The 14993-nt window shown below is 49.3% G+C and overlaps 1 protein-coding gene across 2 annotated transcripts in view; it reads right to left on the bottom strand.

The window, feature by feature from the left end:
• Positions 1-7876, bottom strand: part of EXOC7 (exocyst complex component 7) — a 33137-nt gene extending 25261 nt beyond the window's left edge. For both annotated transcript variants that reach the window (XM_065416295.1, XM_065416296.1), the window contains exons 1-2: positions 7742-7876; positions 1899-1964 (exon numbers count right to left, since the gene is read on the bottom strand). In XM_065416295.1, the coding sequence (XP_065272367.1) occupies positions 1899-1964; positions 7742-7801 (126 nt within the window). In that variant the 5' untranslated portion in view covers positions 7802-7876. The remainder of the gene's footprint in view (positions 1-1898; positions 1965-7741) is intronic.
• Between the last annotated feature and the right edge of the window lie 7117 nt (positions 7877-14993).

Genomic DNA, 14993 nt, shown 5'->3' with positions numbered 1-14993 from the left:
CACATAAAACACAACTGTACTGTGGGCTAGTAGTTAGAGCAGGGTACTAGGAATCCTGATTCCCAGCTGCTATTCCTGGCTCTGCCACTGGCTTGCTTGTCTCCTTAGGCAGGTCTCTTAACCCCCCTATGCTTCAGCTTTCCAATGTGTAAATGGAAGTAATACTTATCCACCACATAAGCATATGGTGACGTTTAATTAGCATTTGTACAGCACTCAAATCATCACATAGAAGGCGGTACGGAAGTGCTACTATTTGACAACCTGGGAAACCTATCCAAAAGGAGACAAACTGTAGGTGCCTCAGGTCAGGGGAAAGGCTGAAGCAGAGCCTACCGAATGCTTTGCTCAATTGCACCGAGTACATGTGAATGAATTTTTACAATGAAGAAACCATTGGACTGATGTTCATAGCCCTGCTCTGCCATGGCTATTTGGTTGTCAAGAAACTCCAACTTTGCAACCTACTGAACTGGCGGGCAGGTGGCCTCAGCAAAAGGGGATGTTATGGAGGAACAAAGTTCGTCAAAACCCTTCCTTCTTTCTGCCAAGATCACCTCTGTCTTGTCTTCGTTCAGCACGATCTCTCAGCTTTCCCAATATCTAGCGGAGTTCAGATCCTGGGCAAAGAGCAGCTGAAGCTAAACTTCGGCAAGACAGAGGGGATACTGGCAGGAAAAGTAGGTTAAGAACTCCCCTCCTCTATATCACCCCCTCTGTCAAAGGCTGCTGCCATCAGATCATCACAGAGGTTTACAATGTTAGGGTCATTTTGGACTCCATGCAACAGCAAACAAAACAAAAACAAAAAACAAAACAATTCCATCTGTATTCCATCCAATTAGACTCAGATCTGGCTACCGTGATCCAGACTCAATTACTGAAATTCAAAAAGGGGGGGGGGGGGGGAGGGAAATTCATAGGCACAGAATGCAGCAGCCCACCTGTTAAGCACCACGGGTGCCCATGAGCACATCAACGGCTCCTCCCTGTGCATGGGCTCCCTAATTCATACCAAATCCAATTCTGGGCCTATGTTCTGATGCGATAGATCAATCACCTCTCCCTCCACAGCCAGGATTACTAACATCAGCTACATTCCACTGGCACTACAAAACTGTCAACCAACAGGGGAAGGCTTGTGAGCTTAGGAGACAGATCTTTCAGAGAGGAGCTGGACCTAGACTCCAGAACTCACTACCAGAGGAATTCAGAAAGACCACTAAGTACATTGTCTTTTCAGAAATAAGTGCAAAACTCATCTTTTCAACTTAGCTTTCCAATAGCTTTCACCCCTCAGCCCTGACACACAGAACATTAGCTGTTTTCCCCGCTGGCTGGAGAGAGTTTATTTCTATTGTCGTATACTTGGGAGGCACTAAAATACTGAGATGAGGAGAGCCATATGTAAACCTAGATAGATTAAGATCAGATTGAAGGATCATTTGAACCCACGTTTCCAGAACTGACAAGCTTGTGCCCCAACACACTTTGTAACCTTTCCTCTTTCTTTAGATTAGATATCTCGAGGAAAGAACCTATTGAACCCACAAGTTCCTCAACCTGGCACAACCAGAGCTTCCAAAGAAACTCTCAGCAGAAAAAGCAACAGAATCAGAGACCAAGCAAAGCATATCCTATCTTTTTAACAGGTTTCAGAGTAGCAGCTGTGTTAGTCTGTATCCGCAAAAAGAACAGGAGTACTTGTGGCACCTTAGAGACTAACAAATTTATTAGAGCATAAGCTTTCGTGGGCTACAACCCACTTCTTTGGATGCATATCATCCGAAGAAGTGGGTTGTAGCCCACGAAAGCTTATGCTCTAATAAATTTGTTAGTCTCTAAGGTGCCACAAGTACTCCTGTTCTTTTTATCTTAATTTATGGGACTCGACTTACCATGTTTTTTGTGAGCTGATCACTTTTTTCAAGGCTCTCTCTTATAAAGGACAGCGTTTCTTCTTCCTGCCATTGGAATAAAGTAGAATTCATCAGTTCTGCATGATAGGTGAATTTCAAACCTTATCCAAAAGGGTCAAAGAATACTTCTGTGCATTTCTAACTCCTGTTAAAGAAAATGGCAAGTAATTTAGGTTGAGTTTAAAAACCACACGCCTTTAATTAGAACAGAAAACTTAACATGATACAACTTTTTTTTATTTTAATAAAGAGGTATCCTGGATTTAGACATTTCTCTCTGGTGTTATGAACTTAAACCCAACAAAATAGTGCTAGTGGGTGAGAATCAACTGATAAACTGGTGCTACTTTGTATGTAGATTAACTATAGGTTTTAATTTGTTTAAAATCAATTAACCCGGTGTAGCAAACCCTGTTAATTCAATTTAAACCTGTCTTACGCCTGGTCTACACTACAAATTTAGGCTAATGTGAGTCACCTTGCATTGACCTCGTTGTGCATATGACTACACTCAAGTTTGTCTCCCACAATGTAAGCACCCCATTACGACAAAGCAATAAACACCACCTCCCTGAATGGCGTTGAGCCATGGTCAATGTATTGTGGTCGACAGTGCAAGCGTAGTCACCGCCCGACCTATATCGATCCTAATAGTCCTCCAGCAGCTTCCCACAATGCTCGACATTGACCGCTCTAGTCACAATTGTGAACTCTACTGCACAGGGGTCATAGAGACCCAGAATCCCCACATTAAAACCCCACGTATTTTCAAAATGCCTTTCCCTGAACTCCCAGCTTGGCAAGCAAACCTAGCAGCTCTCCCTTGTTGTGTGCAACTGCCCAAGTGAACATGCCGGCTACACGTGCCTGACACACTCCTGCCTGGAGCAGACAGGATGTCCTGGATCTCCTGGGCCGGTGGGGAGAAGAGGCTGTGAAGGCTTTGGAGCAGCCGTAGAAACGTGGACACTGGGGATGCAGGCGAAGGGGTATGACAGGGATCAGCAGCCGTGCTGCATGAAAACAAAGGAACTGAGGCAGGCAGACAAAGTGGCCAAGAAGGCCAACAGTGGACCTGGTGCCAAGCTGCACACCTGCCGCTTTTACAGTGAGCTGCAGCCATACTTGGCAGAGACCCACCAGCACCTTGCAGAGCACCATGGATACCTCAGTGGAGCTTGAGGCACAAACCCCTACCATGACCGGCAAAGAGGAGGAGGAAGAGGATGGGGGACATGTGACCTGGTGGTCCAGCTATGCTGCAAGCCAGGAGCCATTCGAGACTTCACTGTAGACTAGTCACTCCTGGCAGCCAAGCATGGGCAAGCCCGATGCAGGGGAAGAAACCTCAGGTGTGTAAATGCATTTCCCATTACAATCTTTCAATGAACAGACGGTGCCTGACCCCAGTGTAGCAGGACACAGGTAGCAACTTTTCATTAATTTACTCATACTAGAAGAGGTAGCAGTTCAATAGAGGTCAAGTTGTAATTTGCTTTTCATTCCCCTCTTGGGTTGGGAGCGGGGGGCCTGAGGAGCTGTTTGTTCATGTACACAGGGATGTCCCTTGAATCCTGCTGAGAGATCTTGATGAAACTTTCATGGAGGTTCTCTGCAATCCTCTTCCTAATGTTTCTAGGGATGGCAGCCGTCTTTCTTCCTCTGCGGTAGGGCGCTTTCCCATGCCAGTCCGCAGTGACTTCGGCAGGCACCATTGCAGCACACAGGCTAGTGTCATGTGGGCCTGGGCAGCTTCGGGACAGCTGAGCTCTCTGTGCCTTTGCTACCCTCAGGAGCAAGATAGCAGCTAAAACCACCGCCGTTTGTGGAAATCAGTGCCATTGCCCTGCACTCGCACCCAGGGAAACAGGGGCTGAAATTTTAGTGCTTCGGGTAGCCGAACAATTTCCTCGTCCCCCCCAAACACACACACAATGCCTGCTGGGCCATACTCCTGATGGCTGGGCCCACACAGCAGCACTGGGCCGCGGCACTCCAAAGCTGAAGTGTCAATAAGCATGTCTTGATTAAAACTTTTGGGGAGCAAGGGGAGGGAGTTCTCAATCTTAACTTTCACTTTCCGTTGTGATTATAAATACAAATGATACCTCTGTGTGCTTTATGTGTAGCTGCTCCCTTTGTGGCCTTGAGGGGTCCCCACTCCACACTTGGGAACACCCGACCATGATAAAAAGGAGAAAGAGGAGGACACGGAAGGACATGTTCAGCGAGATCCTGCAAGCCAGGATTGCATTGGACTGTGAACAGAGTGTGTGGAGGGTGATTATTGCAGACAGTACGGGAGAGGGAAAGAGCAGACAGGAGAAAGGTGCAGAAGTCAGAGAGGCAGGTGCACCAGGAATAATGGGGCTTCTCCGGCAGCAAACACAAATGCTGCAGACTCTGGTGGACCTACAGGGCTTGCCTCCTTTTGCAACCAACAGGGAACTCAATTTTAGCACCTCCCTCAACATTCCACTTCAGGGGCCTTATCCCTACCCCCACCACTCAACACCGGAGGACAGTAAGGAGAACCATAGCTTCACCTACACTGACCTGTGAGAGTCATGGTTGCTGTATGTGTAGCCAAAATGGACATGAATGTTCTTTCCCCCTTGTTAAATTCTGTTCCATTCATTTATTTCAGAAGTATTTATTGTATTTGTTTTTTATTGCATATTGTTTTTCTGCACTGGTTTTGGTATGCAATAAAAATCTATTCACAACATCTGCTACAGAATGCCTAGCGCTAATGAAAGCGCCCACTACTTCTTACACTACAGGGTGACACAACTCACAGATTCAATGACAAACAGTGTAATAATTATAAATGTACAGCAAGCACCATAAAATTAATAGGTGCATTAACAGATAGTGTTATATTCATAGATGTACACCGAACATCACACAATTCCTGCTTGTGGGGGCCTTCCTGGCCCCCCAAACTAGCACAGGGCACCACACCACATTACTGTTGCTGACTGTTAAAGTGCTCTTTACAAGGCCTCCCTCACCCACATAGCTCTGCATAACTTTTTTAACTGCAGTTGTGTTTGGCTACAGTGGCATGCAGAGTTTATCTCCACCCCAGTGGCAACGTTTCCCTCTTTGCTACACACAACAGGCCACAAACAAGCAGATACAACCACTGGGATATTTTTCTCACTGAGATCCAATCTTGTCAGTAAACAACATCAGCATACCTTCAATCTACCAAAAGCACATTCAACAGTCATTCTACACCTGCTGTGTCAGTAGCTGAATCTTTTGCTGGTGCTGTCGAAGTGGCTGGTGTATGGCTCCATGAGCCAGGGGAGCAAGGCGAAGGCTGCGACCCCAAGATCACTATTGGCATTTCAACATTGCCAATGGTAATCTGCCAGTCAGGAAAGAATGTCCCTGCCTGCAGCTTTCTGAACAGTCCTGTGTTCTTAAAGATGCGAGCGTCAAGCACCTTCCCTGACTAGCCAACACTGATGGTGGTGAAGTGTCCCTGATGATCAACCAATGCTTGCATAATGCTTTAGTTGAGTTACTCTGTGGCAAGATGAGCTGGTGCCAAAATAGGGACATGCATGCTGTCTATTTCCCACTGCTGTCCAGGAACCGCATTGCTGAAAATCCATCTATGTCCTGCACATTGAGTAGCAGGAGACTATTAATGACAGTGCACAGTTGCATGACAACAGCCCCTGCTGCGGATTTTTCCAAATCCAAAACAATTTCTCACTGACTGGTAGCCATCCGGCGTTGCAAGCGTCTACAAAGCAATCACCACTCACTTCTCCACTGTCAGCGTAGCTCTCATTCAAGTATCCCTGCGCTGGTGAGCAGGGGTAAGCTCGGCACACGGATCCAGAAATGTGGCCTTTTGGATCTGAAAGTTCTGCAGCCAGCCACTGCTCACCATCCCAAACCTGCATTACGATGAGCTCCCACCAGTCAGTGCTTGTTTCTCAGGCTCAGAAGCGGCGCTCCGTTGTCTGCAGCTGCTTCGTGACCACGGCTAACAACTTTGAATGAATGTTCAATATATTCCACAGCAATTTGTCCTCCACCAAACTGTCATGCCCCCCATTGCTGTGGTTCTTCCTGAAGCTCTGCAAATACTGGAGGATCGTTCATCCTGGGTTTGCAAGCTCATGACAACAGCGCAGAGCTGCGTGGGCTCCATGCTTCCATCAGCGATGATGGACAGTGAGAAGTGCCGCATGGGTTTGTGGGCTTTTTTTTAAAAAGCGTGAAAATTATGGGATATGGATGGCATTATGGGATGGAGAAAGTTGCTTGATGGAAACTTGACCCCTTGCTCCCAGCCACCTCTGCATGACTCATTTCTGCCCCAGCACGTATTGCCACAATTTCACAAAAGACAACAAGCTGGATGATGGCAAGTTGCATATTGGGATGCCTGTCCATGGTGCACCACATTGTGCATCGAGCCAAGCACTCTTGGGTGAGTATGTGCAGTGATGACACCAGCACACAAAAGATATACTAACTGTGGTGGCTTTAGGCTGACGTAACTTGTGTCAACCAAAGTTTGCAGTGTAGACATGGCTTATCAAGTTAGTTTGCGCCTGTAAATTTAGGCAACAGACACAAATTAAACCATTTTTAATCTGATAAAATTCTGCCCACACAGGGGTTTGCACCAGTTTAACTAAACTGGTTTAACTCCACGGTAAACAATTCTTTTTTTGTCAAGGGAAGAAAACAACAACAATAATGATGATAATAATAATAAAGTAAACAACAACATTTTGTGGTTCTTTCAAAAGCATCTGGCAGTCCAGGTTTGGCCCCGGCCCACCTATTGACTATCCCTGGTTTAACTGATCTTAATTAAACCACTGCAAGTTGTGTGTGAAACAAGGCTGGGGAACAAGAGTGAAACTGAACTGTCAATTGTCATTGTTCAGGACAGTGGTCCCCAACTTTTTTGTGGCCAGTAGCACATTCATGTTTTCAGAAGAGTGCGGTGGGCGCCAACCATTTTTCAAGGCTTATTTTGTATTTGTACATTAAATAATACGAAAAACATCATATTTAATATTACATAATATATGAATCCAGAGAGAAGAAAGAAGCTGGAGAGAAGCCGCGAGGACAGAGAACACCGGCACCCGCAGACCTGGAGTCCTCTGTCCCCAGCAGGTGCGGGGCCGCGGCATCTCTCCAGCTTAAGTCGTAGCCCCGCGCCGGCTTGGGACCGAGAACACCGGCGCCCGCAGCCTGCAGCCCCGGAGTTCTCTGTCCCCGGCAGGCGCAGGGCTGTGGCTTCTCTCCCGTACTGGGCACTAGGTGGGCGCACATAAATGCCATGGCGCCCGTGGGCACCGCGTTGGGGACCACTGCTCTAAAGGGAGGAGCTGTTCCTAGGGAGCGGAGCTGTCCAGGGCAGGGCTCAAGGGGCTCCCCAAGGTCTAAGGTGTTGGTGGGTTCTGGGGGAGGGTTCTGGGGGAGGGTCTCCCTAGCACAGGTCAGTCGCAGCGGGTTGAGCTGTCCGAGAGAGGGGCAGTGCCGGGGGGTGGGTTGTTGGAGCTGCCCGGGGGGGGGTGTGTGTCAAGCTCTAAGGGAGGGAGTCTTTCAATGGGGGGCTATTCAGGGGGTGTCTCTCGGGGGTTGGAACAGTCCAGGGGCGAGGAGTTTTGGGGGGGTGGAGGATCGGGGTGGGGGTATGTCAGGGGGAGTCTCAGGGTGGGGGTAGAGCTGTCCGGGGGGCTCCAGAGGCTCCGGGGGATGTGTGGCGGCCCACAGAGAGCCGGACCCCTGCGGGCTTGCCGGGGAGTGAGGTGGGGGTGCCCAGCGCCCGCCTCTACCTGCTTGAGCTTGTCCTCTATCTCCCTCCTGCGGGCGGAGGCCTCCTCCGGAGGGATCATCCTACCCCACCCTGGCGCCGGGGCTGCCGCGGGACTGCTGGGAACAGCCAAGAGGCACCGGCCTGCCAAGTACCCCCCAACACTGCCGCGCCCGCCGCTATCAGCTTCCCCGCCCCCCACTTCCGCCTCACGCCCACGGCCGTCAGCGCCAACCCGCCATGTTGAGCGTGGCAGACGGTGATGTGCCGGCGCCCTTCCACAGGCAGCCATCTTGAGTGTGGTGGGAATCAGTACGCATGCGCAGCTGGAGGACCCTACGGGAGCGGCTCCTCCCGAGCAGCAATACGCATGCGCTCCACAATAGGCGCCATATTAAGAGTGGCAGGCAGTGGAATGACTTTTCAAAGACCGCCATGTTGGGAGTGGCACTGGGTCTCCCTTGGTATCACTAATGACTGGGGTAGGAATTAGGAGGAGGCACATATTAAATACAGCACACTTGTTATTACACCCCGACCCCCTGCACCATATCGCTCCGCCTCCTGCTAACAGCGTGATTGGCTGTGGTAGATCACTGTCCTGCACCTATATTCTCCACTCCATTACACCAGTTTAACTACTCCAGTGCAGTTTCCCCATAGTAATGGAGTGGGGGGATCAGGCTCAAAAGATCCTGCACAGATCTCAAAAGCCAGTGCCCATTTTTAAAAGATCGTGTCCCCATCTGTTACACAATTAACACTCTCTGCAGTTCAGGGGGGCAGTTATGTGACTATTAAGATGTTTTAGGATCAGGCAACCTTCCCTTTTAAAATATCAGTTGAAAGTAAGGAGGAGAAATGTTGACTAGTGATTATAGCAGGGATCTGGGAGTTAGGGCTCCTGGTTTCTTTTTCTAGTTCTGCTACTTACTTGGGCGCAGTCACTTGATCTGCTTTTGGCTCTGTTTACCCAACCTCTCGCTTTGTTCTTCAGTTTACCCTATTGCAAAGTGGGTATAATACCACCCTCACAGACATGTCACAAAGATTCATTAATACTCTTTAATTCTCCGAAAACTGTGGATGGAAAGCGCTGTCAAAGTGCAAAGCTGTATTATTAATATCACCGTGTGTGAGTTGTCTGTGGCACTGCAGCTACAAAATTGGCAGCTAAAGGTAGGGTGACCAGACAGCAAGTGTGAAAAATCAGGACAAGGGGTGGTGGGTAATAGGAGAGCATATAAGAAAAAGACCCAAAAATCGGGACTGTCCCTATAAAATTGTGACATCTGGACGGTCACCCTAGCTAAAGGCCAGTGATCAGGATTCCCCCCTCAGTGCTTGGCTACTGCCACGGAGGCACACAATGCCAATTTATGGGGGCTACACACTGTACTCCCTCCACATGGAGATGAGAGTAAGTCCATAGACATTCTCTCTCATTTTGGGAGTTCGCATCAGCACACTCTCCTTCTCTTGATAATTCTCCTCCCTGAGTGGCTTGCCTGATACAGAGATGCTCAGAAGATACTATGCTGAGGAGGGGTGCAAAAGAACCTAGCGAAAGCACACATATAAGGACAGGTAGACAGCATCTCCCAAGAGCATCTCATGGCCTCTAGCAGCAGGTCTTGATTCCTTCGGAGCCTTCCAAACTGAAAGCCACACAAGAAACACACATCAAATACTGGCGCTGTGAGAAGAGCAATTTCAATGGGACAAAAGATCAGCAACATGCAATGAATTCCCAGAACCATTAGTCTGAGAACTACGTGTAAAATGCAGCACATCCACCAGATGTCCCCAAGCACCAGCTTTCCTCCTTTTGCTACTTAGCAGAGGAGAAAAAGGGGGAGTTAAACAGTAGAGCAGCGGTTCTCAAACTGTGGGTCGGGACCCCAAAGTGGGTCGCAACCCCGTTTTAATGGGGCTAGTATTAGACTTGCTGGGGCCAAGGCCGAAACCCGAGTCCCAGCCTCACTGCCCGGGCCAAAGCCTGAGCCCCACCCAGGGCCGGCTCCAGGCACCAGCTAAAGAAGCAGGTGCTTGGGGCGGACAATACCAAGGGGCGGCACTCCAGCTGCTATTGGGGCAGCACGTCCGGGTCTTCGGCGGCAATTCGGCGACGGGTCCCTCAGTCCCTCTCGGAGCGAAGGACCTGCCGCCGAATTGCCACCAAAGAGTGGAGCGGCGCGATGGCGCTGCCGTGGCTTTTTTTTTTGCCGCTTGGGGCGGCAGAAAACCTGGAGCCGGCCCTGGCCCCACCAGCCAGGGCTGAAGCCTGAGTGCTTCAGCCCTGGGTGGCAGGGGTCAGGTTACAGGCCCCCTGCCTGGGGCTGAAGCCTTAGGCTTTGGCTTTGCCCCCACCCCTTTAGGGTGGCGGGGCTCGGGCTTTGGCCCCCGGCTCCTGGGGTCATGTGGTAATTTTTGTTGTCAGAAGGGGGTCGTGGCGCAATGAAGTTTGTGAACCCCTACAGTAGAGTCTCTAGGGCTAGCCTGGAACAAAAGAAACAAAAGAGGAATTTCCAGCTATTAGCCAGAGCAGCCATAGGGGGAATATTGTTTTAGGCAACTCGTCCAAGCCAAGCCAATCCTCCAACACCCTTCACCCCTCATGTGCAACATGTGCCAACTGTAATTTATTTGAGACATTCCTTTGGGGGATGGAGGGAAAGGTCTTAATGCCACAGATCAAGGTAAATATTATGTCGTACGCTATTTAGCAAACAATAATGCTAATATACAGGGAAGTGGGAACTACATTACTTGGCTGAGAAGTCATTGACAGCTAGAAACATAGCATAAAGAGGGGAATTTCCCCACCTTGGTTCCCGATAAATGAATCGGCACATCATGGACTGCCCAGTTTCCCTGAATCCATTACTGGGGAAGGGAGCTGTATTGTAATGATTAGAAGGAAGTCTGAGGTGTTTTCTGTTATTAAATCAGAATACCAGCTCTTTGGAGCAGGGACTGTAATTTACTATTTGTTTATACAGCACCTAGCACAATGGGGCTATTACCTAGGGGAGGCTTCTAGGCAATACAAAATTGTAATACAATAAAATAAAAATTAATATTTTGCCCTTCACAGCATCTCAAAATGCTTTACAAATAAATCACAGAGTATATCAGGCCCCCGGGGGGTAGGAATTATTATCCCTATTTTACTGAAGGAAAAACAGAGCCAGAGAAAGATTAAGTGACTTGCCCAAGGTCACATAGCAAGTCAATTGCAGAGATGAGGACCCCTCCCAGCTCCAACCATTAGAAAGCATTACCTCCCAAGCAGAAAGGACACCTTGCCCCTATGAGCATCCATCTTCTCTGCTCCACAGGGAGCTGGGTAGAGGAGTTAGATTTATTTGCACAGATGATGCCACACTGTTGGCACCAGACTCACTTGCTGCCCTCATACTGCTCCCAGCAACCAAGAATGTTGCCGTTTATGGGGCGTTGCCCTTTCATCAGGACACCATCCAGTCGTTTTTGGTTGTTTGCTTTTTTATTTTATTTGCAGCTAGTAAAACCCTCTTAGAATCTTGAGGGAGAAGGGAAAAGTCCCCTTGCCTTTTTCCTTCAGTTGGCAAACATTGATTTCCCCACCCCGGTGTTTTGGATGGAGCTGAAAGTAAACCAGGGGCTGTCTTTGTTCAACGACAACTTCAGCATGTATTACAGAGCACCTTATCTTGCTGCAGACAGCTGTGTTTGTGCACCCGCTTCACTGAATGGGATGTGTACAACAGTGTGTTTCGCCTGTGAAATTACCCGGCTGTGACCATGCAGACATAGTGTGCAGGCTCTGCTGAGGTTCCTAGTTTGGAGACTTTGTCCCTATGTGGGTATGGAGAAGAACCTCTCTCCAGATCCCCCTGCGTTGGTTTGGTGCCCGCATCACGTTTCAGATACCTCATATTGCTTCTGCGACAAGCTTTGTCCTACAGATATTTGAGACATTAATGGGAACACAGAGATGTCAGATCAGTTCCTTTTCCCCCAAATGGCTGCTGTCGATAACAGCCCTTCTGCCGCTCTGGCTGCATAAGCAACATCCTTTATGTCAAAGCTTGCAGTCTCGTTCAAAGGAAAGCACAAGCTGAAAGGGCTACTGATGAGAGCTTTCGAAGTTCCATCTTTTTTCTGCACCATGCAATGATATTACTGTATGTTTGCTCCCCTCCCACTGTCCCACCGCCTCCCCCCTGCCCTCCACTAAGGGACTTGGATGCTAGAGGTGCTGGCTAGACTGTGGCCCCCTTGACATCAGCCTTTTGTTTGAGGATCTTCTGAACAGAGCTTTATGTCTGTCCTGAAAGACCAGTGAAAAGGCTCTGCTCACTCCCTGTGGAATTACTTGGCCCATTAAGGGAAAGAGGTGAAGCTGGGGTCAGATGCCAGAGAGAGCGACATAGGCCATTTCTCAGGAGCCGACCCTGCCCCCTGCTCGTGGCCTCCTTACCAGGCAAGCTTGATGTTTTCATTGTAGGAAGGAATTGAATTTGTGTTGGAGAGTTTGGGATGGAGGGTTTGGAGATTCTGAGCTGATCTTGTTTTCACAAAGCCCTTAGGAAGCACCTGCCAATAATCAATTGGGCACATAATCAGGCAAGCGTAGTCAATAAACGTACAATGTCCAGATAATCACAAATCATCGATAAATCACCAGCCCAAACACAAATCACAGATATAGCGCCACATCAAAGATAAGACTTCAGATCAAACACTGAGTGTTGGTAAAACATGCTTTCATTGAAGAAGGAACAGCTAAGGAGTTAGTAAAAACACCAGTTATTTCTAAAAATTTTGAAATTAAAATATGAAGGCCCGGGGCACTGGGTCGCCTAGGGGATTTCATCTCCAGGCCTCCAGATTCAATCCGTCCCACACTAGTAATGACTGAAAGCTGTCACCTTCGATGGCTGTTCTGTGGCCTATGTGAAATGAGTCTCAGTCCTGTTCCCTGGTGCAGAGGTGACCCCGCACAAACCAAACTACTGTCAATTGTTGTCCAACTCAGCAGGGAGAGCAAGGACTGCAGGGCCCATGAGGACTGAACCCCCTGGGTGCATGTTGGGTGGGGCAGCCTAAACTATGCAAGAAATTCCAAGGAAAAGATTTCCAGGGGTTAAATATAAGGGTCCCAGCAAAGTGACAATAACCACTGTTGCAACCAGCACATACAGGCAGATTAAGTGCTGTGTCTGGATTTCATGCTGGTGAAAGGGGCCTGCCGGACAGACCTGGAGAAGGAACTCTTTTCTCCACAAAACAGGCAGGGCAGGGCAGCAGCAATGCCAGCTTCCCCCATGCTGGCCTGTTTAAAGGAGATAGTGACAAGCAGGGAAGCTCTCCCTGCACCAGCCAAGGAGGAGGGGGAGCTGTGGGGATGCACCGCTCCCCCAAACCAGGGCTTTCAGACCAGGAATGGGAGCTGTTCTCCCACTGCACCCCCTTTCTTTAACACCTGCACAGTCCTGACCCTGGGGGACCCCCTGGTCTGAGAGGGGTGTTCAGTCTCCAGGCCCCATGGAGTATTTGGCTTCTGCTGTTCTCCAGCCAGCCAGTGGCAGGGCTGAGTCCGACTGGCAGGCAAGGATTCCAAAAAGGCAGAAGAGCAAAGGCCGCCTGTTGCCGTGCCCTATCCCCTTTTCTCTGCCTCTCCTCAGCTTTGTTCTCCAACCTCTTGCGTGGACCAACCTGCCAAACCACCCAAGAGAGGGAAACTTTTTGACCACAAGCTTCTACCTGCTTGGCCAAGGGGAAGGAGGTGGAAGGCCAGGAACACAGTTGCGAGGCTGAGCCTGTTTTGGATCCATTGTTTCCAGAGGAGAGACATGCAGGGCAGTAACTCTGGGGAAATGGGAGGGGGAGGAGTGAGCAAGGCCTACATGTTTCTTGAATCTTAAAGGAGGCGGAAACACTATAAAGGCCAAATTCTTGCTGGTGCCCCAGCAACGAAACTGCAGTTGCTTGTAGGAATGGGAGGTCAGGGGTGGAGAGTCAGCGGAAATTGAGTGCCCCCATGCTGGCCCCTCTAAGAGTCACGGAGAAGCCACAGATCTTCCATAACCGGAGGGGGCATTGCAGGATATGCCCTAGGGTGGTCTAGAGGTCAAGGGGCTTGATACCCATATCAGTGTGTGGCAATGAGCCGGCAATGGCCTTTCCGCACAGCCCCTGGGTCCACTTAGAGGCCTGAGGGGGTTGGCAGCCTCTTCAACTGGAGCTGGTAACTGTTTGGGGGCTGAACTTGGGGTCCCTGTATGAGCAGTACCCTACATGACCACACAGGTATCCTGGGCCACCAATGGGAAGCAGGAAGTACCAGTGCCTGCTCTGGAAAGATTTCCAGTCCCTCTGTGGGTCAAACAGCTGTGGCATTCTAGTTTGGGAACATCCTTAGAACCCACTCCCATCTTCAGTGCAAGATTGATCACATGCATCCTAATGACTTTTTTCCACCAAGGATTTTCTCAGTAACGAGCTGCAGTATTTAGACTACTTTTGTCTCCATGAAAACTGTCCTGCAGTTTTGCAGGGGGCAGGACTCCCCCAGGCATCTCTTCCAGTCCGGTAGAGCAACTGATAACTGACTTGAGAGGAACCTTTCTGCAGAGTGAATGAAAGTAGGAGACACATTGATTCAGAACTGGCCAGGGGATGTCAGCAAGGGGGCTTCAGCAGAATGCCAAGTCATCGGGGAAGCCTCCTTATTATCAGGCAGCATGAGGGGGAGAGGGAAAGAGCAGCCCTCCTTGTTATTGCAGGAGTCGGGGCAGACTAGTCCAATTAAGCTGAATAATAATACTGTGGGGCCTCTGTGGTTGCTTGATTGCGGTGCAGGGAGCAGAGCTTTCCAGTGTCACTTGCAGAGCAGCGAGACAGGTGACCGTGTGCACGCATAGCCGAAGCGGCAGCGTTGGGAAACAGGAGGAAGTAAACAGAGAAAATGGTTCTGAATGAGAATCTGTTCCTCGGTATCGTTTGGCCAGGGGCACCCGTTGCGCAAGAGTAACGATTTTGTTTGCAGGGCGTGTTGAACAAAGATAGAATTGATATGCTGAAAACGTCACTGCCTGGGATGCTGTGGTCAGATCAGGGCTCGGTAGCTCTGATCATGCAGTCCGGTTCAAAACAGTCACCACTGTCAGGCTACTTAAAGGGCCCCATAGCTTAGATACAACTTTTAAAGGTAGGTTACAATAGCAAGTGTCATAGGCACAGGGAGGCAGGTAGAAATTATAATATTTTGTACTTCTCTAGCATTT

Source organism: Emys orbicularis, chromosome 13, assembly GCF_028017835.1.
Source record: "Emys orbicularis isolate rEmyOrb1 chromosome 13, rEmyOrb1.hap1, whole genome shotgun sequence".
NCBI lineage: Eukaryota > Metazoa > Chordata > Testudines > Emydidae > Emys > Emys orbicularis.
Note: the sequence above shows the minus strand (reverse complement) of the source record. Positions and strands in the feature narration are given on the sequence as shown.